At 43.4% G+C, this 27,903-nt stretch overlaps 2 protein-coding genes across 4 annotated transcripts in view; both read right to left on the bottom strand.

The window, feature by feature from the left end:
• Window positions 1–211, bottom strand: part of GLE1 (GLE1 RNA export mediator) — a 23,552-nt gene extending 23,341 nt beyond the window's left edge. The window contains exon 1 of the mRNA XM_026657287.1: window positions 79–211. Within this exon, the coding sequence (XP_026513072.1) occupies window positions 79–177 (99 nt within the window). The 5' untranslated portion in view covers window positions 178–211. The remainder of the gene's footprint in view (window positions 1–78) is intronic.
• A 1,761-nt stretch (window positions 212–1,972) lies between these two features.
• ODF2 (outer dense fiber of sperm tails 2) lies at window positions 1,973–27,804 on the bottom strand. 3 transcript variants are annotated; one of them, XM_024192960.2, is made up of 20 exons: window positions 27,578–27,804; window positions 25,187–25,271; window positions 21,787–21,912; window positions 20,871–21,041; window positions 18,630–18,796; window positions 17,545–17,674; window positions 17,049–17,180; window positions 16,245–16,319; window positions 15,951–16,022; window positions 14,876–14,992; window positions 12,762–12,947; window positions 11,632–11,741; window positions 10,470–10,605; window positions 9,602–9,712; window positions 8,909–9,013; window positions 6,985–7,143; window positions 6,035–6,135; window positions 4,777–4,939; window positions 4,266–4,391; window positions 1,973–3,389 (listed from the first exon to the last, which is right to left on the bottom strand). In XM_024192960.2, the coding sequence occupies exons 1-20, from the start codon at window positions 27,802–27,804 to the stop codon at window positions 3,216–3,218; spliced, it is 2,673 nt and encodes an 890-aa protein (XP_024048728.1). In that variant the 3' UTR covers window positions 1,973–3,215. The 3 variants fall into 3 exon arrangements, with proteins under 3 accessions (XP_024048728.1, XP_024048729.1, XP_024048730.1); XM_024192961.2 differs by lacking the exon at window positions 27,578–27,804 and adding an exon at window positions 24,212–24,365; XM_024192962.2 differs by lacking the exon at window positions 27,578–27,804 and adding an exon at window positions 24,212–24,323 and having other exon boundaries at window positions 25,187–25,246.
• Between the last annotated feature and the right edge of the window lie 99 nt (window positions 27,805–27,903).

Below are 27,903 nucleotides of genomic sequence, written 5' to 3'. Positions count from 1 at the left end.
AGCAGGGCTGGCCGGGAGCGGGTCCAGCCCCCCCGTGTGTGGGGGGGTCCCCGCAGCGCCCCCCCGCTCCGCACTCACCTCACCCCGCAGCAGCCAGTCCCGGGAGTAGCTCAGCTGCCCCTTGCTGGAGCCCTTCAGCGCTTCCAGGGTCTCCCAGCGATACCGCTCGGACGGCATCTCGGCCCAGCCTAGGGATCACCGCCAGCCAGCCTCAGCCCCCATCGCGCATGACAGGGACACAATGACCTTTAACCCCCCCACACACTCCTTCCGCTTCCGGCCACCGGCGGCTCTCCTCCCCTCCTAGCACAGAGATCCGCTTCTGTGGCTCCAGTGGCAAGAAGCGGCCCTTCTTATAACGCTTAGGAGCTGGGAAATCGCACAGAGCAGACTTGGCCCAGAAGTGCCTGAGGTTTTTCCTGTTAATTTTATGACAGGTTAGAATCCACATCACCTCTTTCTTACCTTACTCCTAAAGAGAGAAATAAATGTAAGAGGAGAGTCTCTCTCCTTAAGGGATAACGCCCTCAGAGAGGTGCCACTATTGCTCCTGGAAAGAAGATCCCGGAGGCAAAAGATGACCCATTTGGTATCTAGTATTTAGCCTCCGCCTCCTGGGATTGCACTGTATAATTTCACCTTTGGCAAATTAGGAATAAAGGTCCTTCTGTGGCAGGTTGACTCAAAGTTTGCCCTGGTCCTGGGAGTTGAGGCCTTGAGAGCACAGATCTCTCCACTAGCATCCATTTTAAAAAGGTGATGAGTGCGCAGCAACAGCCAGTCTATCAGAACCGCCCACTCAGATCAAAAGACACTAAAGGAAGCTTTCAGAGTATGGTGAAAGATGTAGATTAGGAGTGAGGACTTCTGAGTTCTAGCTCTGGTTCTGGCACAAATTTCACAAGTGACCTTGGACTAATAATTAAATTGCTCTCTGCCTCAGTTTCTTTGTCTGTAAAATGGAGATAATACCAACTGGAGGAAGAAGGCTAATGGCATGCTGAATGTTTACATTGCTTCAAAACTCTGCTGCACATTTTTAAAGTACCTTCCTCTCCCGTGTTGCATAATGACCAAGTTTACTTTTCTCTGGAGCATCTGGTATACTTCTATCAGGAGGATATTAAGACAAATAGAGCAGAGGAATTGTCATGTTTCAAATTAGTGTACTATCCCTTGTCCCATTCCTGCAGCAGCTTTGTGCTTTGAACTGCACTGAGACCATGGGAGTTCCATTCATAAAATGGATGGAGCATTAGGCTCCTTATCAAGGAGTACACACAGCAGCAAAAAAGAAAGGGATGCCTACATGATGAAATTCAAAGTCTGGGATACATGGGCAATTGAGACCTTAACACTTCTTGATTCAGAATGACAGGACTATGGTATTTTGTGCTGGAGCTGGAGGCTAAAAACTGAAAGATTAAGAACTGATTTTCTTGATTTTATCATACATTTGACTATCAGTGACGACTGCTTTCTCCTCCCCTTATTGTAAGGATTCATTTCCCCTCAAGCAACTGCAGCATTATCCCTAGTCTCATGAACAAATTTATGTATTTTGAGCACCAGTGCTGATGGCTGAAAGGTGTATTAGTTTTAATCATCTTTAAAATAAGATTAAATTTTAAAAAAATCCATCAATTTCCTTTGAGACATTAGCTCCTACAAAACACCAGAAGCATGATGGAGGGGAACGACAGTGGAAAGATAATGAGGCAATTTACAAGATGAAGTGTCAACCCCAGAAATAACAAGGAGTCTCGTGGCACCTTAAAGACTAAGATTTATTTGGGCATAAACTTTCGTGGGTAAAAACGAAAGTGAGGTTTTTACCCACGAAAGCTTGTGCCCAAATAAATCTGTTAGTCTTTAAGGTGCCACCAGACTCCTTGTTGTTTTTGTAGATACAGACTAACACGGCTACCCCCTGATACTTAACCTTAGAAATAACACCAATTTTAAACTTCTGAAGTTTAATAATTTTATCATAGCACCTTTTGGATTTTTTTTAAGTTACACATTAAAATGGAACTCTCAAATACTGATTAAAAGAAACTTAGAAATCCCTTATCAAACATTCCACTGATGACTGCATCTCATGTAAACAGAATTAAAAAAAAAACAAAAACAAAAAAACCACCACCAAAAAGCCCCCCCACCCAAACAGCGAAGGCTGAAATGAAATGAATGTTTACTATTGTTCAGAACAGCTGCTTACTGGAGGGCACAGTAGAGCCCACAGACCTTGACATTCCTTCACATCCCGGAGATGACCTCACGTCACAGGAGTATGTGCAGGCTGGCTTTGAGGGCAAAGCCAAGCATCAAGTCTGTCTTTTTATTTTATTTTTTCCTACAGCTGACTCAAAGCTCCCACTGTATTCGGAATGGGGTCCTGATTCCAGACCCACTGAAATTAATGGGAATCTTTCCATTGACTTCAAATGGCTTTGACTCAGACCCTGGGATGTGCAAGGAATGCAGGATCAGGCTGTTGGGAGGAAAAGGGCATCCAGAAAATATGCAGATTAGAAGCATTCACACACACCAACCACACACACAAGAAATAAAGGATTAGACAGTATTCATGAATCAGGTGAGAAACCTTCAGAAGATACAATTTCATTGTTTCCCAGTACAAAATTGTTTATAAAAAGGGTGGCTGATCAGGAGGTAACCCATTCTCAGCGTGGATTCCAGTCACTTAGTTATCACTGTTGGGTTCACACTTGTACTGGTGGCACTATCTCCTAATATCCCCATTGGTCAGCTGTATCAACACAGTATGTGAGAGTTAAAAACAAACATGATCTCTGCCGTGTGAGAAAAGAACACAAGGTAGGAAGAGACAGAACTCTTACAAAAATAAAAAATAGCTAATATGATTAATTGAAAGGCCCACCGGGTTAGTTACAAGAGAAGTAACCACTGGGGGATTAGGAGATGAAAGGGAAAGCATTCCCCACATACTCCAACCCAGATGTTTTTGGGCATGGCTGATGATGCAGTGCCAATCTCCAAATAGAAAACAATCCCACTTTCCTGTTGTACTCCGCTGCAGCTCCATCTCACCCAGACAATGTGAATGAGAGGAAGACTTCTCTTTACATGGACTCTGAAATCCCAAACAGTTTTCTGGACAAGATATGGCTTTGAAATCTGGCCCCCCTTTTGTACCTCTCAATAGCAGAGGGACAGAGAGGGAACTATTATCATGGAGGAGATCGGGAATGGATAGGTGAGCTCAATAAGGCACTTTCTCCAAAGACGTTGGCGTAAGAGGACTTGAGGAACTGGACATAGTTTTGCATGCTTCGGTTGGTGCTTTCAGACTGCTCCAGGCGATCCTTTAAGTCCTGTAGACGGCTTTGGTATCGGCGCTCTGACTGCATGAAGAAGACACAAAACACAGGGCTGAAGGCTAGAGAGTTTTCATTCTAATCACGCTAGCCTTAACTCTTGTCATTCTCTGGGATTTTTAGGAACAATGTGTCACTGCAACAACCACCACATAACACAAAGTCTATCACTCATTTCACTCAGTCCCAACCCCACACATCAACTTGTATATAAAACACACAAGATAACACAGCCAATCAGAACAGGAACTTAACATTCTGATTAACTAATGGTTTGAAAACAAAACAAAATGGAACCACTCTCTAGGAAGAAACTCAGGAGGTTATCACCTGCTGTAGGTCAGCCCTCTTCCAATCCCAGGGCTAAAGTAAACAGGGAAAGAAAATGGGAGACCAAATGTAAAAGATCCCCTTCAAAGAGAACAAAATCTTTCTCCTAGCAGGGAAACACTCCTCAGCCCCTCTCTCATACATCCAAAGGTGATGAAAGGGAGGAAAATAACTCCCCCCTAGATGTAGCAACACCTGTACTGTCTGGACCCCTTCCGTTCTCCTGGTTTTTGATGTAGTGTTTGTCTGAACAGTATGGTGGGTCTGATTCTCCTCTCACCAGTGTAAATTAGGAGTATCTCCATTCAAACTGTTAGTATAAGTGACGAGAATCAGACCCTGTGTATGTGACTTAGATTGTAAGCCTCTTGGGGGGCAAAAACTACATCTTCCTCCACACTTTCTACTTCACCAAACACATGAGTGTGTTTCACCATCACCGCAGACACAGATACACCACAACCAAGTTACTGTACAATTTCCTCAGCACGCTGATGGGACATGGGATTACAGACTCTTCCTGCTGCTTCAAGGCTGCTAGTTGATCAGCAACATCCCCTCCAAACCACTCACGTCGTCTTTGCTCCGACGCAGCTGGTTTAGTTCTGTTTTCGTCCGGCTCAGCTGGGTCTCCAACTCCAGCATCTTGGACTGGGCTGCCCTCTCTCTAGACGCTGCTCGGTCCCTCGTTTGTTCCACCTACACGTAGGAACAAGGCAATAAAGTTTTTGCTTTGGCAAGAGTGTGGTCCGTACAAAACGCTTTGCTTCTGCTACGGTAATAACTTCCTCCCCCTTCGCCCTTGAGGAGGGCTGGACATATTTTTGTTTCATTCTAGCAAAGACAAGGAGCATTTGAGTCTAGCATTTTTCCTTCCATTTGTGTGTGTCTACTGGAGACAAAGTACCAACTTCGTTTTTTTGCTTCTGCTTCCCACAGATAATGCAGCAAGAGGAAGCAAAATTAGAAGGTTGGTGATGGAATGTAGAGGAATCCCCTTCCATCAGCTAGTAACCTGCTCTCCTGCAGTTTGGGAGTTCCACTGTATTTGATCAGTTTCTTACTCTGACAAGGAGTTACTAACCTGTCTTTTGGCATCTTCAATGGCCATCTCCAGCTGCCGAGCCAAGGAGCTACACTCACGGGTTTTCTCCTCCAATCGCAGCTGGGATTGATGGATAGACTCCTCCCTTTTAGCGATGACCTGAAGGAACTCTATGTTCTGTGCACCCGTTGTCTCTAGTTTCCTGGGTTGAGACAGCAAGACAAAGAATTTTATTAATCATTAAATACAATTTGGTTCAATATGCCTCTCCCTCAGGTCACTGGTTGGTCAGGGGACAGATCAATCTTCAACTTCTCCTCAAAAGGTCAGGACCTCTGAGCCAAGCAGAGTTTCGCACTTAGAAGTTTCGCACTTCTAACACCAAAGAATTTCAAGATAGGGAGGCATGCCTGGACCTACTGAGAATACTCACTGACCTGTCCTCACCATAGCATCACCAATGAAGGAGTGTAGAAGCACTGAGAGATACAGGAAGTTAAGAACTGCCATACCTGATCAGACCAGTGGCCTATCTAATGCAATATCCTGTCTCTGACGGTGGTCAGTACCAGATGCTTCAGAGGAAGGTGTAAGAAACTCCACAGTGGACAGTTACTGATTGCCCTCTCTCATTGACTTCAATGGAGCTCCTCCAAGAGCCAATGGTGTGGGACCAGGCCCTTTGTTCTTGTTGATTTTTCTAGTGTGCCTGCAGAGGACTTCAGAGTGACCCACACAGAAGAAAATTTCATGAACATTTTTCTTCTTAAGGTTACCTAGCACAAACTACCAGACTGAAGACTCAGGATGGGCACAGACTCTGAATAAGAGCCAACCTGAACCTTCTTTGACTACATACAAGTAAATCTCATTTTTCCTATGCTCACATCTCTGGCAATTCCAAATTTCAGCAGGGACCAGGAATAACATAGAAAAGGACAGTCTCAGAGTATTTCCAACCTGGCCAGAACAAGGAAGTACTTGAAAGCTCATGAGGGGAAAAAAAGGGATGGGGGAAGGAGTAGTCCTTCTGAGGTGTTTTCCTGACTAAAAAAGTTAACATCCTCTCTACAGAAGCATTCCAAACTTATGCAGGCCAGACCACCTAACTTTCTGATTTAACTCTAAAAAGGCTCTTAAATGCATAAAGACTCGGGGAGATGGAAAGGTACACAAGCAAGCCAGCAACTACCTTAGTGCCTTGAAAAAGGAACTAAGGAGGGTCAGGAGAGGAGGAGAAGAAAAAAAAAAAAAAAAAAAGTCAGGCAAGGAGAGCAGGCCAGTTATATATTCTAACCTCTCCAGCTCCTCTAGCTTCAAGATCAGCTGCTTGTTCTCCTCCTGGGCAGATTGATACTTCTCTCTTGTCATTTCCATTTTGTCTCCCTGGAGCTCAATCTAAAATGACAGAAAACAGACCTTACGTAGGAGGTCAATACAAACCCAAGACCAGCCAACTAAAATGGGTGCTGTTCTTGGGGAGTAGGAAACCCACAGCTATAACACCTTCAATTCACAATTCTGGAAAGTCCTGGAGAGGGAAATGGAGGCAACAGTATGTGAAACAGCAAAAAGCTACATGTCAAATTTGTGTAGTTCCTCCAGGTAATGTTTAGACCCATCATGAAATAGAATTTTTCCACACCATATATGAGCGGTCAGGTGCCATAAGAGCTTGATAGTAGAGCAGCCACCTGCAAGCATAGTGAAGCATACAGATTAGAAGACGCTTGTGTGTGGTAATAAGGCCGGGAAGAATTCAGAGCCTGAAATACTGAGAAAGCTAATGACTTGCATGGGATTATCAAAGCAAAGCACATAGGCCGCAGAATCATTCAAGGCCCCAGTTGGCATGGCATCAGGAAGGCAGGGGGAGAAAGTAAAAGCAGAGCAACATTTGTGAGCGGATGATCATGAGAGAGTGGCAGCCAATCAGTTGATCTGGGTGACAGAAGTGAATGAAATCCCATGCATTCTGGGTTCTGCTTCTCTTCAAGACCCAGTAAGCTTCTGCATCTAAGCAGTTTGAAAGAAAGCCTTGAAATAGCAAGGAAAGCCACCAGCTAAGTTACTATTCTCCCTAAACAAAGACATGCCACACATCTTTATTTTGCAGTGCAGATGTTTTAATCATTTCAAAAAGAGACAAGTACAGAGGCAAAGACTGAACTTCCTGCGACTAGAAACTCATCTTGGTCCCCGGCTTGCAGACAGTGCAGCTGTGGGTCCTTTCTGCCAGTCCCTTACCCGCTGACGAAGATCTGTAATCATAGCAGAAAGGTCCATGTTCTTTTTTTCGTAACTCTGCAGCTGATCCTGACATTCTGCCAGCTTGGTTTCCGTGATCTTCAGGATCTCGGGCAGCTTTTCTAGTTCAGCAAGCTGTCTCTGGAACTGCTTCCGAGCCTATGGGGGTAAGAGGAATGGAAGGACAGAGTGGTCAGTTAAAAACAATTAAACATGTGACCTTATTTCAGACATTTCTGAAGAGTCCGGGCTAATAAATTTGAGTAGGTTGGTGCTATCTGTCCACCAGAGCATCTCTGTTTCCCAGCAATAAGGGTGTGACGTTGCACTCTATATGATTTTACGAAAATATGCTAATGAGTTTAAATATAATGTAACTGGAATATGCTTCATGCAAAAGGTCTCTTGTAAAAGCTCATAACCTCCTGAGTGTGGTCATCCTATTTGTATAAATGTATCACTCTTGTATCTGAAACTAGAAATATGAAATATAACTCTGAGGGCTTATTGTAATTATGCAAAGTGTGGTCCATTAATGGTGGTTTGGAATCTTGACTCCCATTAACCAGGACAATTGTCTGCAGGTGGCTCTGTTTTACTTGTAAGTCTCCCTGTATACGTGTGTGCTAGCAAGTGGGTAATGAAGTCTTACAATGACATGTGATCATGTCACCTGAACTGGAATCCATCTTTAACCTGGTGCTTTTCCATCGAGAAGGAGGGGGTGGGAACCCGGAGAGGGACAAAGGATTCCCGCCTTAGGCAAAAGATATATAAATGGGTGGAACAGAACAAAGAGAGCCCTCATGAGGAATCCCCTAGCTACCACCTGAGCTGGAACAAGGCTGTACCAGGGGAAAGGACTGTGCTCAGACTAGGAAGGCATCCAGGCTGTGAAAGAGACTTATTGAAACATCTCTCAGGGTGAGATTTTATCTGTACTCAATTGTATTACTGTATTAGACTTAGACTTGCGTGTTCTATTTTATTTTACTTGATAATTCACTTTGTTCTGTTACTACTTGGAACCACTTAAATCCTACTTTCTGTATTTAATAAAATCACTTGTTACTTATTAATTAACCCAGAGTATGCATTAATACAGCTGTGCATATCTCTCTATCAGTGTTATACAGGGTGAATAATTTAGGAGTTTACCCTGTATAACCTTTATACAGGGTAAAACGGGTTTATTTGGGGTTTGGACCCCATTGGGAGTTGGACATCTGAGTGTTAAAGAAAGGAACACTTCTGTAAGTTGCTTTCAATTAAGTCTGCAGCTTTGGGGCACGTGGTTCAGACCCTGGGTCTATGTTGGAGCAGACTGGCTTGTCTGGCTCAACAAGACAGGGTGCTGGATTCCCAGGCTGGCAGGGAAAGCAGGGGCAAAAGTAGTCTTGGCACATCAGTTGGCAATTCCCAAGGGGGTTTCTGGCCAGCAATGGAACTGCTCATTGTAATGCAGATTCCTTCCTCTATTCCAAGACACATTCACTTAGATTCTGGGATTCCCACAGGGTGCGAATGGCTACAAACCGCTTGAGTTTTATTAATGTATATAGTATTCTTGAGAACAACTGTTCCATGACAACCACTGAAAGACAGGATGCACAATTCAGAATCAATGACACTGAACAACTCTCTCCCCAGTGAAGGGCACCACCTCAAATGGACACTATGTATTTGACAAGGCCCCTCATGGGACATTCCGAAAATTCAATGCACATGGCAAAATAAATATTAGTTTGCACTTCCATTCTCCCTTGAGCTGAGCTGGGGGAAAAGGCAAACCTGTCTGGAGGACATCTTATTTCCCTCAGAGTCCAAGCACATTTGTTTTCCACTATGCCAAGAAAGGAGTGCAGCCCTGAGTGGCTGCCATGTACCAATGTAATGGTCCAGATTTTCTTAGAGGAATAATTACCAACTCAATCTCCTTGTTCATTTCATCTTTTAGCGTCTTATTCTCTTTGTCACAAAGCTCCAGTTTCACAGTCACCTCATCGGCTTCCATTCGGGTTCTCATCACCTGGGCACAGAAAGAATTGGCACACGACTACGTTAGGGTTTTCAACCACAGATTGCTACACACTGGCACAATTACAATTGTTGAGATCCAGTAGCAGGATTCTTGTGAACCTCTGGACACCTCCATCCCAAGTTCTGGAGCTTTTCCACCTTTGTACTTTTTATAGCCTTCTCACCCTTCTTTGTGCTGTCCTCCGAAGATTTCCCCCTTTGCTTCTTTGTGCCTTTCCTCCCTATCACCACCCCAAAACCCAGGTCTCTTAGCAAGATTGCTACACATGGACTCAGCTTCTGCTAACAGAATGGGTGATCAGGGTGTGCAGAGTGAAGCAAGTTTTCCACAGTCCAGAATACAGCAGGTGGCAGCCTACAGGCTACCATTTGAACAGAATAACCTATAAAAGCTTTTGCATAAATAGATTTGGTTTATTAGAGCCATGAAAACCAGAAAAGCAAGACGACAGATGGAACAGGGCATCATCTGATAGCTATCAAACAGAATTAAGGCATGAGATAATAAACCACAACAGCAAAGAAGAAAACAAATTTGTGTGAGGAGGGAAGGAAAAAGGAGGGTTGAATAAAATACCTGAGACTTGTAGGTTTCAATCAGCCCTTCATAGTTCCTGAGAGATGCCTTGAGCTGCTGCACCTCCATCTGAGCTTGGTTCAGCTTCTCCTCCACTGGCACCATGGTAGCCTGAATGGAGAAGACACTGCTTGGAACAGGCTAAGTTGTCCCCATGTACATTAAGCTAAGTTAGAGCAGGGGCTGTGCAAACTAAGGGTCAAATTCTCTGCTCGTGTAACTGGCAGAGTCCTATTGACTTCAATGAGCTTCACCAATGTATGCCAGCAGAGAACATGGCCTTACATCTGCATGAGAGTTGTTCCATCATGTTCCAAACACTTTTAAATGAGCTGTGTCCACTGGATCAGGGTCATGCTTGATTTATTTGGACTGAAGCTTTGTTTAAACGGATAATCAGGTAGATTACCTACCATACCATAGATGGTTTTGTAGGTGTCTGGAGAGGATGTCAGGCATCTTTCTATTTTGGAGGCTGTGGTTCTCCCTATAGATATGGTTTTTATTCCCTGTCCAGCTGTATAATTGGATGACACAATATATCATCCAGGAGACCAGGCAGGTAAGCATGTCTCCAATTCCACATACTGAATCAGAGGGTAGAAAAAAAACCTATTCTTTCCCTCCCCTAACAAACCTTATATGTTCCTCTCTTCACAAATTTCAGCCTCTCACACCCAAGTCAAACAATGGAACACAGAACTGAAAATACAGTCAACCCACTAAGGTTACCAATGCAACTTGATCTGACATCAAATGGGCTCAAAGGAATAATGTTTCTCTGTACTTCCAGGGGTAGCAGCTGCTCACTACAACTTCTCCCTTATGCTAACATTGCAACTACAAAACGCCTGGATATTCGACTGACCTTCAGCCTTTCATTCTCCATTTTGAAAGATGTGCTCTCTGTGGCCTGTCGGTGCAGTTTATCCACCAGAGCATCTCTGTCTTCCCGCATTTTGTCCTCCATGGAGGTCTGCTGCTCCAACAAGTCTGTAATACGGCTGCCATGCAGGAGGTGAAATTAACCATTAAATGACAAAGAGAAAAAAGTCTCTTGTTCTTTGAAATTCAGCTTCAGGAACAAGACATCCTTTCTTTATTCCCCCTTTTCCCTCCATATCTCATGCATGCACACACTACAAACTTCACTCTGGTTTCCTCTGCTGCTCCATTCCCTTTGGGAAAACAGGCACACAGATGTTACTGGGCTGCTGGCATTTCATTGCAGTGGCATTGATATATTATATCAGAGTTGTATAGGCTAATGCAGTGGTGCCCATCCTTATTACACAGGAGGGTCACATAAACCTAAGCACCTCAAGCCTTGTGTGAGCCAAATAGATTCTACATATTTTAATAAGATTTAAAGTCACCTGTATTGATTTATAATTTTAAGTTCAGCTTGTCTCATATGCATTTAGATAGAAACAACCTATATACAGTATTGTCTATTTACAGACTTGTATAAATTAAAATGATGTAAACATAACAAAACATGAATGGCCAAAATTGGCCATTAGTATATTGTTTTGAAGCAGGCTGCAGGACTTATGAAATGCTCCGATGGGCCACGTACAGCCCACGAGCCATAGGTTTGGCACCCTTGCTAATATGGTACTTTCCCCTCTTGCTCCTATGCTCAGTTCTCTCTGTGGTAACTGCACTGTGATGATACTGACAATTTTTGCCCCAAGCCCCACAAAAACAGATCAGCCTTAATGAAACTATTATGCGTTTAAATAGTCTCTTTCATTGTGAGCCATTTTGAGATCCTTCAAAGAAAAGTAAGTATATGTATTTTACAGAATGGGCAGCAGGCACAGGGATAAGTGACTTAATCAACAAATCATTGTGGGAGTCAGGAGTAGAAGCCAAACCTCCTGGCTCTCAGACCCTCTCACCACTAGACCACGCTGACTCTGGCTTTCAATTGAGTACTTATGGTCCAATCTAGAAACTCGAGGAGTCCCTTCTTGAACCAGTATCCCAGCTCCTTTCATGCTGGCTCCCCACCCCAGAGCTCTTACCTGTTCAGCATAACAATCTCAAGTTCCAGGTCAGTCTTGTCCTTCACTACTTTGTTGTAGCGGCTCCTCCAGGACTCCAGAGTGGACAGTGCCTCAGCAACGTAACTGTCCTGTCAAACAAGAGAAAGACATGGAATGAGAGAGGCGAGACTGACAAAAAAATAAAAAAAAAAAAATCACAGGACGACAGTGACGTGCAAAGTGGAACACGCTACGGTAGCAACAAATATCAAACACTCTGGAGATAGTACTTCTGCTCAACAGCAGTCAGGTTTGCAAAACAACATTAATTCCTTTTATCACTCCACATCCTTGCCAAATAACAACATTTTCCAATGATGCTGTCAGCTCACAGCCATACTGGCAGAGAGAGGAGGGGCTCCTCTTTGAGGACAACAAATGCAGTAGTTAGGAAAGCAAAGTATAGCTAAGAATCTGCATTGGCCTTGGACACAGGAGATGACCCCAAAAAGAACAAGTTACTGAAGAGCAGGAAGAGGACAAGTGGTCTAAAATGTTCGAGCTTTTCTGGTTTGTCCTAGTCCCAACCTTCCTGCTTTTGCTATATCCTTCAATCCCCTTTCTCCAAAGGCAAATCTAGGTGTCTTATTTATTTATATTCTCTGCTCTAATTGCCTTCCCCAATGATTTTCTCTTTGCCAAAATAAATTCCCATTTTTTACTCCTACTTTTTTCCCCTTTGCCACTATGAAAATTTTCTTTGTCAACTACCAATTCCATGCATAACTCTGAAAGCAGCTCAATACTGAACCAGCATGCAAGTACAAAAGCAAAGCGAGGCCCTGCAACCTTTTGTCCATTTCTCTCTTCCCTCGGCAGGCTCTAAAGGTACCAGGAAGTCTGGACACGATCAGATCTGCTAGTTTATCACATGATATAAATCATCTCATGCTCTTGTTCAAAGGAAGGAGCAGTGAACAGTGACAGCTGAGAAAAAAAGGCTTTGTTTTAAATGCAGTGCAAATGGGCTGAGGCCCCAGTACAAAAATAAACCTCATTAGATAAAGCAGCTCTCCCACCCCGGGGCTGGTATCAAAAGTCAAGGATATGCAGACACACAGACAGAGATTCTAAAGGATTCTCTTTCCCTCCTCCCTAGGACCAACTACCTTTTCTGCTAGCTGGACATTCAGCTGCTCTGCATATTCCTCACTGCGCTCTGCCCGCTCTTTCTGTGCGCGTATGGCTTTCTTCAGGGCCTCCTTATCACGCTCCCCCTTCTGCCTCAGCTCTTTTAGCTGTTCCATGATATGTTCCACCTCCGCTTTATGCTGAGCCCCACTGCGCTCCAGATTCTGGAAAGGAAAAGAAAAAAAAATACATTCTATGTGAAATGCTTTATCTTCAGTCAAGAGGGTCAACTCATCTCCCAGCAGCCAAGGAGAGAGGTGGACATAAGCCATCTATCAATGTGGTCCAGCTTGGAGCTAGTATAATCTCAGTTCAGTCTGCTATTCCTCCTGTAGCTCTGTCCACTTAATTCATGGGATGAGAGGCAAAATGATCTTGAAAACCATTCTTGCAGTGGAGAAGGCAGGCTGAGATGCCAAACTTCCAGTCTTAAAAGTAGCATGTAGTGTTCCTGTGTGCTGATAAACACAGCTGCCACATTTCACTCCCAAGGCAGCAACTGGTTCCACTTAGTGCAATTTATAAGCTATGATAGATCCTTTAACCTTTTCACTCAGTATTAGCATATGCTAAGAGAGGAGCCTTCAGTCTCATTCTCTTGTCTTAAGACCAGTTAATAAGGGTAATACCTCTTGGGAACCAGCTCAGGAATTATGTCTCAAGAAGAATCAGATAGCAGTAATTTCTAGTCTTTGTAGAGAATTTAAAGGTTAATATATTACATCAGAACCAAACAAGGTGAGCTCTGAACTCTATTATATTTAAATACACTGAGCCAAATGCAAACCTAGCTTAAGCAAGTGCAATTCCAGTGACCTAAAAGCTGTATATCCTTACACTAGGTCCAAATTTGGCCCAATATTTATTGCTATATGTAAGGAAAGATTCTTTTATTTCCACCATGTGTGGCACACTTCTGCTCAGCAATGAAGTCATCTTTCCTGAGTGCTTTCCAAGGTAGATATAGACCTAGCAACCTTTTGTTCTACATAGGAATCTCTCTTTTCGGTTGACATGCATCTGTCTTGATAATTCATTGTATAGAAGAACATACCTGTATATAGCCTTTTTCTTAAAATTACAGAGATGATTAACACACGGCTTTCATCAAGATAACCCAAAGCAACGTTCTTCGTCTCAGTACCTAAGAACTGCCATACTGATTCAGACTATGGTCCATCTAGAGCAGTATCTTGTCTGACAGTGGGCAGTACCAGAGCTTCAGGGTGAGCATACAGGTCAGAGCGGTTGAGGTGCTCCACCCATCTTCCGCTCCCAGCTTCTGGCATTCAAGAGGTTTAGGATCACTACAAGCATGGGATTGCATCCCTGACCATCTTGGCTAATAACCTATCCTCAATGAATTTATCTAATTCTTTTTTTTTTTTAAACCCAGTTATAGTTTTGGCCATCACAACAACCCATGGCAATGAGTTCCACAGATAAACTGTGCATTTGTATAAAAAAGTACTTCCTCTTGTTTGTATTAAACTATCTATTACTTTAATCGTGTGACCCCTGATTTTTGTATTGTGTGAAAGGATAACAACACTTCTCTATTCACTTTTTCCACACTATCCATGATTTTATATGCCTCTGTCATATTCCCCCTTCGTTGTCTCTTTTCTAAGCTGAACAGCCCTAATTTTTGTAGTCTCTCCTCATATGGAAGTCGTTCCATACCCGTGATCATAGGTATCACCAGTGATACAGTGAAACAAACACACTTCTTTGCAATCAGATAAAGGAGTTTCCTTTTCCCAGATAAGTTAAATAGTTGCCCATCCCTCCCGATATGTGGTTCAGCAGAAACCATCTCTTTAACATAACTAATTTGAGGGGAAATCTAAAGTAATTACTTGGAGACACAATTAACCCTTAAAGGTTTATGATTTCCCTTTATACAAGTGAAAAGAGTTTTAGTTCTCAATCAAAATTACAGAAGAAAATGTACAGCAATGGCATAAGTGATGCCAGCTTATGCATTTCATTATTGGATGGGCATGGCAAGGAACAGTCAGTGACTGCCACTCTCTTCTTCAATGCATTCAGCTGATCAGTTTGAATGGTCTGGTGAATACCAAAAACATACCCGGATCTGAATAGCCAGACGGTTATTTTCAGCTTCTTTATTTCGCAGCTGAGCCTGTAAATGACCCCTCACAGCTTCCATGGATTTGGAGAGTTCGCATGCTGTCTTCGCTTGATCCTAAATATGAAACAAACAGGACTAAGTGTTGTTTTCCCAGGCATTGAAGCAGATGGGACATTTCACACCATGCAACAGTTCAGGCCTCTGCTTCAACAAACACCAGCAGCTATAACAGGAACTGCCAAAAAGAGCACTCTCAGAGACTCATTTTCTTAGCCATGGGAGCAGGGAGACAAGACGTCAGTCAAATTTGCCCAGGTTAGCTAGTGTGTGTAACCTCTGAGGGGAGAGCCATGGCTTGCTGGAATCCAGCAGTTTTGTCCAGAGAGTTACGAGAACAAAATGTTTACAGACAACTATAGTAATTCTAAGCACCCCAAAACCAAGTATTCTGCATTACGGTGCTGATGAATGGGATATTCCCTATTCCACTACCACAAGCCCTGTCCTTCTCTCCATCTCCCTGAAGCACCCTCAGAGATCCCTCTCTCCATCCGAGTGCACCAACTGGCATAGAGTCCCACAATCACCCTGGTTGACCAGTCTGCAAGGATGTTCTCTGAGCCAAAATACACTCCACCCTGGCCACTGTTGCCATGTGTCCATCTGCTTCCTAGGTACTTAGGACCGGGGGATACAGGGCACATTAGAACCTGAGGCCATGGGCAACTGAAGGTTCTCAGCAAAAGATCACCCATCAGGATTTGCTGCAGCAAGGCACCTAACCTGGCTCTCTGCCTCCAAGCCCTTGAAACCCTCCCGTGCAAAGTGTGCAATAGCAGCTTTGGAAACACCCTAGGAAAAGCCAGTCCTGAGGTGACATTTGTTGCCTGAAGTCTTTGTGATGGACATTATCAATAAATCAGGAATTCCATGTGGGGATTAGATAGGCATCTGCCAGTTCACACAAGAAAGCAGGACCTGCAATGCCTTAATTCAGAATTCCAGACCCTTGTTACAGTTTTGAAGGTTCGTGTGTGTTCAAGGAGAGGTTGTAATAGAAAAGGGAAACTACCTTTTCTGTCTGTATTTGACTGATGAGATCTTCCACCTCCTTCTCTTTCTCCTGTAGCCTCGTCTTCAGATTCTGGAAGACAAACACCCAGATCCTAAGCGAAAAAGAGACTTTGTTGCTAGCAGTGGAAAAAAGAGGGGGGTGTTAAAAAAAAAAAAAAAGGGCCAATGTAGCTTTCTCCATCAGGCTCAATGGCACCGCGGCAATATATATCACTATTGGTCACCCATGTTTTAAAGAATAAACTGTAAATCTCATATTTTCCCATGTACTGAAAGCATGCTTTTGCATTACCGCTTTCTCTGCATCCGAGTCAGACAGCCTTTTTAGCAGCAACCCCTGCTGCTCCATCAATTTCTGTGCATCTTTCTACAAGAGAATGAACAAACAAGAGCCCATTAAGCATTTTCCAAAGCCACCCTCCATGTCCTAACCCCAAAGAAAACGTGCCTTCCCATTTAAGATGGACCCGAGAAAGTTATCTATCTACGTCAGCATTCAAGCAGCAGTTCTCAGGTAACATTAAAAGGTGTCAACCCTGCCAATAAATTTAATTTTCAACCCTCTTCCCCTCAGAACTCCCATCCCAGAAACCCTTCCTCACTCCCATCTCCTTTAACCCAGTCAAAGGGGATACTAAAATGCACAATGGCAAACTAAGATCTTGCAAACGATCCCACTTTGGGCAAACACAAACCTTTGATGGTTCCTTTTACTAGAATCATGGGTGGCTGAGGAAGTACTTTGCCACTGACCTGCCTTTGACCAAAGCAGCACACCTTCAACAAGCTGCAGTAGGAATAGTATTATCACCGAAGTATTATCACTCCTGCAGTTTGCCTAGCACTCAGAGCTCTTAACATCTTCACACTACTGTTCAAACTTTATCTGAGCCTCAAAAGGGAGGGGTAAGGTCTACAGTACAATTAGGAGAACCAAGGCAGAGGGAGGTGAAGCATTTGTCCATGATCACATAGCAAGTCAGTTGCAAAGCTGGGATTAGAGCTCAGGAGTTCCGACACCAAGTTCTGGTCTCAGTCCACTAGACCATGCTGTCTCTTGTAAATCAGGGAAAGTTAAACATGCAGCACTGCTCACCTCCCGGTTGTGCTGTTCTTTAAGTAGATCCCGGAGCGTCCTATTGGTTTCTTCAAAAGTGCTTAATTTCTGTAGCAGCAACTCTTTTTGCCTTGTCAGCGTATTAACATCTGAGCTGGTCATGTGTTTCTCCTAAAAAAAGAAAGACATAGTCATATTTGTCTGCAGTTCAATATCTAGAGTCTGGTATGAGAGATGTGTACAATACAAACACAGCATAACAAAACAACTTGATCATCAGTGTCACATCTACAAAGGGCAGTGGGATGTTAAGATGCTGGCTGATAAACTCCCATTTGTAAATTCAAAATGATTTCAGATTGTACTTAATCTGGATTTCAGTACCTTCTGTGCCCAAAGGCCTATCAAGCACTTTAAGCACTAGAAACCTCTCCACTTTTCCTTGACGACCTCTGAATCAGTGATTCTGTGACAGCTCTTGGAACAGCAATGTGGCAGTACAGCAAATGCTACAGTGAACTATGCCATCACTTACATTTTTGAGTCTCCCAATCGTATCCTTCAGCGCATGAATCTGTTTGGCTGCTGCAGCCCCATCCATCTCTGCCTCAACTAGCTTGGACATCAAACACTCTTTCTCATGCTGCAAGTGCCTCTTCTGCATTCTGCAAGAAGAACACAGCTATCAGAAGAATGGATAGCCAAATGCAATAACCAGGCTGCACTGGTAATGTCACCCTTAAAGGAAGCATTGTAATTAGAGTTTCTGATTAGAGGTTAACCGATAAAGCCTCCCAAACAAAATGATACACCACAAATACTAAAAATATACCATTTTTCAGTCTTGGAAGTGGGTTTTGGTGGGGATCAGCAGACCCTACCAATCCTCCTGTGCTTGCTAGAAGCTCATCTCTCAAATTGGGAATATCAGAGAGGGCTAATTTTGGGGTTATCTCAGAGCAACCTCCCCCACCAAATACTACACCACAACACCGTTTATCTTGGATATCAACAATCCTAAGAACCTATATCACCTCAGAAATAAGCCTCTAAAATGGTATCAGCTGAACATGAAGCTGGACAGTCTAAAAAACTGGAGAGAACACAGAAACTAGAACTCAAAGAAACCCTTCATAAAGGGCTCAAAGCCCTTCCCAAGCCTTAAAAATTATTCATAAAGCTTTTCTGAAAGGTTCAGAGATTTATTTTCCATATAAACTTTGGTGTGTTTGATGGGGGGGAAGAGGGGAGATGATGACTCACAAACAAACATGAATGTTTGACTATTTCCCCACTCAGTGAAAATGACTAACAATGATCTAAAACATTACTTGCTTCCAAATAATTGCCTCAGGAAGGCTGAGACAGATTTTTTCTACCACCACAATGAGATCCCCTAGGGAAAAATAATGTCACACTGAGGAAAGAGAGTTTCACTGCACCATTAGGCAGGAAGCAGATATAAGGAAGGAGAATACCAATTCTGCAGTGCCACTCAGCCTTATATTCCTGGGAGCAAACCAGAATTAAATTTGTTAATGTTTTTATAAAGGAGAAAAGTGCTCTTTAAACATCACTACAGTACATGTACACATAGGAGTTAAACAGTAAGTTCTTTACAAAGTAAGGTCTTTCTCCTCCTTTATGCGCTCAATGTTACGTCGGAGCAGAGTATTCTCATGTTCTGTCTCCACCAGCTCCTGTGTGACTTCATCTAGCTCATCCTTCTGCTCCTCGAGGAGACGCTTTGCAATTTGCTGTTGTTCCTCCCGCTTCTGTATCTTGGCCTAAGGAGGACACATCTTATTTTTATGTATATAGAGCTTTACACAAATCAAGGTGCTTTTACGGTGTTACAGATGGTTCAGATCCCCCACCACTGAAATGCAGCAGCTGGTCAACAGCACACAGCAATGCTCCTCAACAGTTTAGTAGATGAAGAATACTATATCAACAGTTCTCAAACTTTAGCAACCCAAGGACCCCCATTTTTAATTTCAATTTTTTTGCGGACCCCCAAGCCGCTCCACTCAGCCCCAGCTCCAACTCCACCTCTTTCCTGCCTCTTTCCGGCTCCTCCCCCCTCTCACAGTGCCTCCTGCATGCAGGGGAACAGCTGTTCCACTGCACTGGGAGGAAGGAGTTGATCAGCGGGGCTGGCGGCCCCAGACATGATTCCACCCCCTCCCCTGAGCGCGCCCTGTCCCCGTTCCTCCCTCTCCCTCCCAGCGTGCAGGAGGTGCTGGGAGGGTGGGGAGGAGTTAATCAGCGTAGCCGGCGGACCCCCTGCGGTACCCTCACAGACCCGCAGACCCCAGTTTGAGAAACGGTGCTACAGATCAATTGCTGAAGATATTTAGGAATGCAGACTGAGACCTTACGCTGGAATTCAATCAATGCATCAGACGTACTGCCTGTACTCAATATAGAAGAAGGGCCTAGTGTTCCCCTGACTAATTAAGGTTAAAACTGGTGACATGGATGATACTTCCATGTTATATCTACAACATTAGCCTAGTTAGATCCCATTTACGTTTAAACCATGTTGTAACTGATTTGGAGGACAACTGTTTTGTAATCATAGAATGATGGACTGGAAGGGACCTCAAGAGATCATCTAGTCCAGTCCCCTACATCATGGCAGGACCAAGCACCATCTAAACCGTCCCTGACAGGTGTCGGTCTAACCTGCCCTTAAAAAATATCCAATGATGGAGATTTCACAGCCTCCCTGGGCAATTTATTCCAGTGCTTAACCACCCTGACAATTAGGAAGTTTTTCCTAATGTCCAACCTAAACCTCCCTTGTTGCAGCTTAAGCCCATTGTGTCATTTTATCAGAGTTTGTGATACACTGCCGGTCTAGCCGTACAGGGCAGAGCCCTCACCTGTGTGTTCTTCCCGCTGTACGTTTCCAAAGCCAAGGGACCAGCTCAGCCCTGCTGTCCTCAGGTGTGATTATTTGAGTTTAGACATCTGAGTTACCCTATCATGCAATTGACTTTTGTTTTTGGAGCACAGACAGGCTCAAACTACTTATGATGATAACAGTCTACCTAACTCAGAAGTCCTGTTTTTGCTTATAGGTTTTGAGATTTTTAATTAAAACCACACAAAGTTACATAGCACTATAACTGGGATATATTGCCTGCTCTGGGGGAAGCTGAAAGAAAGGAAAATGCCTGTGGTCTGCCCTCACCAGGCTAGGCCTTTTAGAGGGTTTGGGCATCACATTAAATCTAATCTTTAAAATTCTGTATGCAGACTCTCAAGGGACAGCTGTTAAAATATTGACAAGTACTTGGCCATTTAGATTACATGGGATAACACGGCGTCACTGAAGTGCAAGTTCCAGTAGTGAGCCATGAGGAATATACTGTTCAACAAGACAACCCTGAGAGCCTATGGGTCCATGTGATAAGACAATACTTTCACCTTTAGGGAGGAAAATCTTTTAGGTTTAGGACCTTGGTGGGAACAAGACTTTACACATGGAAACTGAGGCAAAGCATCATCTTGTATGACAGAGTCATCCATGTTCCATGATTCATTTTAGCATAAGTAAAAAAGCCTCTTGTTAATCTGTAGTTGAGATATAGCTAAACTGAATGAAAGCCAAAATCCACCTTGCTAGCAGACAACGCTAGTATAAACAACGCATCAGAGTAGCTAAGCCCTTCTCAACTCATTCATACAGGCCTCTAAGATATGTAACAAATGAGTTGAGCATCCATTTGAACTTCATCACTGTACCCCAGTCTTTAGCATCCTCTTGCCAAGTTTCCTTTTTCAGTATCACTTTGCCTAATCTGCAAGCCCCTCCCCATTACCCCCTGTGAGCCTTTAGTATGGTCTTCTCACCTCATTCTTCAGTGTCCCCACTACATTCATCAGGCTATCTATCTTCTTCTCATATTTGTTCATTTTGCTGTGAATAGCATCCTCCTCGTCTGTAGAGAGGTCACTCAGACGCAGCACAGAGAGCAGTTTTTCTGAATCTGGAGGAGTAATTTCCAAGCGATGGGTTGGTCCCTGGTGGGGATGTAATAGTCATGGCTTTTTTTTAAAAGGTACACACAATGTTGCAACCTTAGCATCTCCAAAACCAATCTAGGACCGAATCACAACTCTGAAAAAATTCGAATGAGGGCAAGATAAAATACCCAGGCTATAATCCTCTCTACTTCAACGTGTTTCAGTCAGTTGTAAAAGGCTCTTAATGGGGAAAAAATAAATATTCCCAAATCCACCAAAACAGCACATGTAGGGATTAGCTTGATCATCTGATGAAGGAAAATCAGAGTTCCAAGCCAGTAGGAGCTGGGAGTGGGCAGCTCATTCAGCCCCTGGTGGGAAAGGGAGCATAATACACTCCTTTCTAGAAATCTTAGGACAGTCACAGAGTAGCAATAGTGGCCTATAAAGTGAACTGTGCCCCAAGGTAAGGTCTTTTAGAGAGGAAGTAGAAAAGGAATACATGAAGGGGGATTTCTCAGCCTTGCGGTATCGAGGGGGAGTTGGAAAGAGGAAAAAGGGACAGATAGCTGTTGACGAAACAGACATGATGAATCCCCCATTCATAATCTATTTGTACAAATAAATTTCCAAAAGCCAGAGATAAATATTGGATGTTAAAATGACTTCCAGGCAGCAGTGGTCACCTTAACTACAGTCTAGCACCCTCCAACCTGCTCCCTCCAATCCGACAGTAAGGTAAAAATCTAGGTACCATCTCTTAGTCCAACCCATCCGATTAAAAAGCAAAAGTCAGCCATACCTCCCACTTGTAGGCAGACTCCCGGATGGATGTTTTGCCTGGGGGCATCCAGGGGACCTTGGTTTTCACCCGAACGCTTCGGCGCACGTTCACGGTATCCCCTTTCATTTTCTGTTTGTGTTTCGGCTGAAGGAGAGAGAAAAACAAAATAAACCTCATAAGACTTAAAAAAAATCATTTAAACCTTTAATGCTGTAAGAGTTAAATGGCACGACATCATTCTTACAATAGTACCACAGACTGCTTCACATGGTATATCAGGGAGGAGAGTCAGCAGCTGGAGGAACAAGGCAAAGCCAAGCACAAGAAAAACTTATTGCATAAATAGGAGAGCATATAGCCAAAATGAAAGCATTCTTGCTATTTGTTAGCCAGGGCCTTTATGACATCACTTGTAGCTCTGCCTCTTGTGATGCAACGAGGGCCTTGGTTACCCTGTGAAAATAGATCTAGCTGGTGTTAAAGCAGGTCTGTCCTTTTTTACATTTTGAGGAGGAGTTTGCTTGCTTGCAAAATTTTACATCAGGACTTGAGTGACAACCTACTTTCATTTCACTTCTTTGGTTTATTTAATGTCTTAATTTATAAAGCACCCATATTAAAAACAGTACCTGGAATGCTGGACATAACAAACATGAAATAAATCAAACCAGGCCAGTGACAACATTTAAATCAAGAGGACTGGGACATAAAGCATTCCAAGGAGCAAGCGCATAAGAAAATAAGGCCAAGACCTTAAACCAAACCTTAAAGACAACCACAGAAGAACATTAGATATCACAGGAATTAAGTGGGAATAGAGGTCCCTCAACCAAGAATCTCCTTTTCTTAAGCCCAATTCCTATTAAACCTCAAGCGAGAGAGCCTTGGGTGGACTAAGGGGAAGTATGCAAGCTGCTGAGTACCATGCTCCTAGATTAATATAATTTTACATATAGTCGTAATAGCTTGAGTTGGCCTACTAAGAAAGCCCAGCTCAGAGAGAATGACAGATGGGAGAGAAGGGAGGCCAAGGTTAGAGAGAAAAAGGTAGTCTTTCTGGGCAAGAGAGGAGACACACAAAAGCACTGCCACAACATCTATTTCTATGCAGGAAGAGCAAACTAGGTGGATCCTCCCTATCTCCCAGACCTGACTCACAAACAGGAGCCATGATGTATTAATGGAGGATTGGGGGATTGATCTATGAAGATCCTGGAAAAAACTTTCCTTGCTTTGTGACTAACAGGTATTCTCACTCCTATATGGGTTGATCTTAAGCTTCCTTATCTAAATGAAAATGCAGATGCTTTTGGCACAATTCTGAGGCTTGATCAGGTGGTCCAAAAGCAAAGGAAGCATATAGCTGAGTATCATCAGGTATACCTCATTAAAATATTCACTAGTGGCATCACACACACACACACGCACCAACTGAGAGGGGGGCAAAATATAACTGTTGCAGACAGTTAAGGAAAAATAAGCTAGCACTCACTACCTTTTGGGTCTTCCATTTCAAGAATGATCTCGACCTCTGAAGAGCATTTTACCTGCTCCAACTAGGAATTGAAACCTAGCCACCATTACCTGCTAATCAATTATATCTAAGGCTACTTGCTAGATCCTCTTGGCCAATGCCCAAGAGAAGATAGCTTTTATGAGTCTGGACTGTCTGTGCACCAGCAGATGACTTCAATCCAGAGTCTTTTTAAATCTAATCTTTCATTAAACTGATACAGGTGGAATTTGAGATCTCCAGCTACCATCTTCCTAACAACCCTTCCTCCAGATGATCAGAAAATGGGCAGTAGCTTGCCAAAATGTTAACCCAGAAAAAACTATGTTAAATTGGGGCAGGACTAAAGTTAAAACGTCTTAGGTGTCTAAAAAGCATCTGTAAAATACAGTATGGTTTTCCTCAGCAAAAAAAGGATGTCAGGGAAGTCAAGTTGCTAAAGCAAAGGGATGCGTTTTACTCCTGGTTCCGTCATGACTGATTGTATGATTCTGGACCACCCACTTAACTTATCTGCGTCTCAGTTCGCCCACCTGTAAAATGGCTGGTGTACTTCCACATCTCATGATAGAGGGAGAGGTAGCTCGAAACTTAACTAAATGTTTGTAAAATGCTTTAAAGACCATTGGATAAGGCCCTATAGAAGTACAAATGGTAACCCAACTATATACATGTAAATATAAAACTGAATCACGTAGATTACCCATATGAGATACAGTTTCAATTTTTAAGATTACTTAAAAGTATGGCTGAAAATTCACACTGAAATGAATGCAGTTAAGAAGTCAATCTATCTTATTTCTCTAACCTACTATCTATCTATTCAGACCTCAAGTGGTAGAAACAGACCTTGAACTTTCAGTGGTGCTTCTAGGACCCTTCACTTTTCTGGTCTGTAGCCCTTACAAACACCCAGCTACACACTCCTACCTGGCTTTTTGCAGGTGTTGTTTTCTGACCCTTTTTTATATGGACATGGACAGGGGTGTTTTCATCCACGTGAACGTGCAAAGGGGGAGATGAGGAGCGGTTCTTCATGGTTCTTCTCCAGCAAACGGGAAAGGGCAATACAATGAAAGGAAACCTGTGAATAAGGAAACTGGAAATAATAAAATTTCCCTACGCTCCAGTCAAACTGGACAACTGCCTCTAGCCACCTGTCCCCAGACAGCTACAATTGCTGAGATGGGTCAAGGTATTTAGGACACAGTTTGAGCTTCCTTTCAGTAGCACCTGCCATTGTGGATCACATGCAGCTTTGGTGTAAGATCTGGAATAACTCCATAAGCTTCTATTTACACCATGGCTGAATCTGGCCCTTCATTTTTGTTTGGACAAGGGATGGTACAGACAATGTAAAGATAGTGTTGTATTGGTAGAGGGTGTCTGTAAGAGTCACCAGAGTTCAAGGTCTTAGAGCATGCCAAGGGATCTGATTAGCAACACCATCTGATTTTGAACAGAAATTTTACAACAGGGCCATTACTTTGACCAGTAAACTAAAGAATTTAGGAAAACTAAAAGGAACCCATCAGATGTGCCATATGAGCCTGATCCTGCAAACATGCTTGTGCTTAACTTTAAGCATTCTGAATAGTCCCCTTGATTTCCATGGGACTACTCACAGTTCTTCAAGTTAAACACATGTGTAAGTGCTTGCAGGACTGGGCCTATATTTGTCTCTGCAGGTTATTTCTCATAAATGATGCATGTATTTTATTTCCACATTAATGATGTGCCTAACACACAGTAGCAAGGTATGAAAACAAATTCAAAGTAATCAATGCACAGTTTAATTCCTTGGTATTTTATAAAAGTGTAAAAGTTTCCTTCTTAGAAAAGTAGCACCACTAACCTGAACACAGCAAAAAGGAGGATTACATCATTCCAATCCCAGTTACTTACAGTTAGCATAAGATCCTCAGCTCCTTGTGACACTTTTCTCTGTGTTGAGATTGCAGTTATCTCGTTTTTGCTGGAGGGGGGACACCTGATGGCAGAAATATTAAATGGATTACTAGTAGGAGAGGATGCTAGTTTCCTTAAGCTTCCCATTCCCTTGAGTAGAAAGGGAACATCCTGACTCAAACATATTACATACACCTCTACCTCGATATAACGCTGTCCTCGGGAGCCAAAAAATCTTACTGCGTTATAGGTGAAACCGTGTTATATCGAACTTGCTTTGACCCACCGGAGTGCGCAGCCCCCCCCCCCCCCCCCCGGGAGCACTGCTTTACCGCGTTATAGCCGAATTCATGTTATATTGGGTCGCGTTATATCGGGATAGAGGTGTACCTAAAAACCACTCGACAAAAGAGTGTGCCTTAGCGTTCTTTGCACAAGAAATGTTAAAATAAAAAGATTAAAAGAAGTACTTTGATTTTCAGGTATGATACACACATTACGCTAGATAATGAATTTTAAGATGCATCATATGTAAGACACCTGATTCTGCCTGCAGGGTGGATTGGCCACAAAAGACAAAGTTTTGATTCTTTCTGACCAGTGGTTTGGGACCAGTGCTTACCAGATGTTCCTGATCCTGAAAACAATATGTGCTTTTTTTTCCCCAAAAATGTTTCTAGCATGTCACAAACTATTAGATCTTCAACTCAAATCATTCTGATCATCATCTTACTACTCCTGCCCAATTTTCGCTACTGCTGTCTCAGGAACTGCTACAAACCAATACTTCCTGCTGTCTACATGCTCATAACAACAGCTTTTCAAATGGTATAAAACAGATTCATATAAGCAAAATAACCATTGCAAACAGTAATAGACAAAATGCATCACACTATTGACCCTCTGTGCTCATTATTGCAATGTGGTGGGAAGAGCAGCAAGAAGCGAGGACTACATGGATAAATGGCAGGAAAAAGAATAGTAAATTAACAAAGGTTCTTATAAATCTGTGGAGAGAGGCTAGATAGTTATTCTTAATAGATGATGTTTATTATGGGTTAAGATGATAATTTGGAAGCAACATAAACTAAACCAAAAAAGGACACTCATTACAAAATAAGAGCATCTACACAGGAAGTTACACCAATATAAATATAATGATAGTTATACTTTTATAGTTATGCCAATAAATTTTCCCATGCAGATGAACTCTAAAAATAGTTTTGGCATCAGTTCAGTATAATTGACATCATAGACTCTTGCAGGATAAATGTGGTAATATCCAAACTTATTAGCCAAACGTCAAGCAGAGTCCAAATGCCCAATGATCATCAAAGGTAAATTAACATTAGTAAGATTGGCATCATCATTCTGAAGAGGCTGAGATTTTTCAGGCTCATTAAAATGATTAAGTTTGCAGAGTGAAAGTGTCTGTTGAAAAGTAAAGAAAACAACATACCAGAACAGGTTTAGCAAAAATATTTTATAGACATAGGGGGGAAAAAAACCAAATACCCCCAGGCTGGGAAGATGTGTATTTAGAAACTGAGACAGAGTTTGCTGAAGTGGGAGAATTTCTCCAGCTTCTTGTTAGATAAGTGACTGTAAATAAAGTTTGTTTGGTTATCTAAGTCTTGATAAGTAAATAAACCCTATGAATGGGCAGAAAACCTACATGAGCTACAGTGCAAAAGAATGAGGGAATTCAAAGCTGAACCTTGAAAGACTAAGAGCAATATTAACAGTCTCATTAGAACCAGGACATTTTGTTTTCGCCAGCAAGAACAGATATTTTAGAAGAATAAAGGAGCTTTCCTTGTCCAACAGCAATCACTATTACTAACTCTTGTTACTTTACCTCACAGAATTTCTTTCCTAAAGCCCCAGCTTCTGGAGTCATTTTATTTCACAAGAATCTCTTTTTAACAAGTAAGTTTATCTAGCCCTTATGGTTGCAGAAAAAGGCTTGAAAACATGAACCCTAAAGGCTCAAAAAAATAAGACGGCAACGCTGAAGCCTGAAAAATCATTGTAAAAGCGTCCTGACTGTTAAGCCAATCTCCTGATCTCGGAGGGGGGACGGGGACTGGCTCATTTCTGGAATGCCCGGCCCCAGGGAACTTCACAAAGCGAGTCCTTTAGGGGGCGGATGGACGAAGTCACAAGGCAAAGGGGCACGTCCCAGACACCACAGAAACCCCTCCCCGGGAGGCAGATGTGAGAGAGCAGCAGCCGCCCGCAGGGTGTGACCCGCGGCACCGCATGGGCTGTGGGGACCCCCGTGCCCTTGGCCAGTCCACACTAGCGCAGCAGGCCTGGGGGGCTCGGGGACCCCGAGATCCCACTTCAGCCAGCGTCCCGCCCCCCCGGCTCCCCAGCCCCCCTCACCATGCAGGGCCGAGCCGGGGTCGGAGCTGCCGCCTCAGGATCTCCTCGAAATTGGCGGCGAGGCGGCGGTAGCTGCTGCTGTTGCTGCTGCCATGGAGACCCCTGGGACGGGGCGAGGGGGGACGGGGCAGGGGGCAGCAGCAAGGGCAGGACAAGCAGCAGCAGCAGCGGGACCCGCCGCCGAACTTCCGGGTCCGCTTCTGGGACGCTGCCCGCAGCTCCCCCATTGGGCGATTCAAACCCCCCGTGACCCCGGCTCGCCGCCGCGATTAGCTCCCAGGCGCTCGTCGCGGCGTCACAAGAGCCCGCCCCCTTTGGGCGAGCCG

Source organism: Terrapene carolina, unplaced genomic scaffold (assembly GCF_002925995.2).
Source record: "Terrapene carolina triunguis isolate 2854851 unplaced genomic scaffold, T_m_triunguis-2.0 Scaffold238, whole genome shotgun sequence".
NCBI lineage: Eukaryota > Metazoa > Chordata > Testudines > Emydidae > Terrapene > Terrapene triunguis.
The sequence above is the reverse complement of the archived record's forward strand: the minus strand, read 5'-3'. Positions and strand labels throughout refer to the sequence as shown.

What these genes read in the sequence shown, in the direction of transcription:
- ODF2 (XM_024192960.2), bottom strand. Translation starts at nt 27,804, where the DNA reads ATGGGGGAGCTGCGGGCAGCGTCCCAGAAGCGGACCCGGAAGTTCGGC. An exon ending in CTGAGGATCTTATGCTAACT is followed by an intron (nt 21,913 to 25,186) that starts GTAAGTAACTGG and finishes TCTCTCCTTCAG; the next exon opens with CCGAAACACAAACAGAAAAT. An exon ending in TGGAGAATGAAAGGCTGAAG is followed by an intron (nt 9,713 to 10,469) that starts GTCAGTCGAATA and finishes TTCTCCATTCAG; the next exon opens with GCTACCATGGTGCCAGTGGA.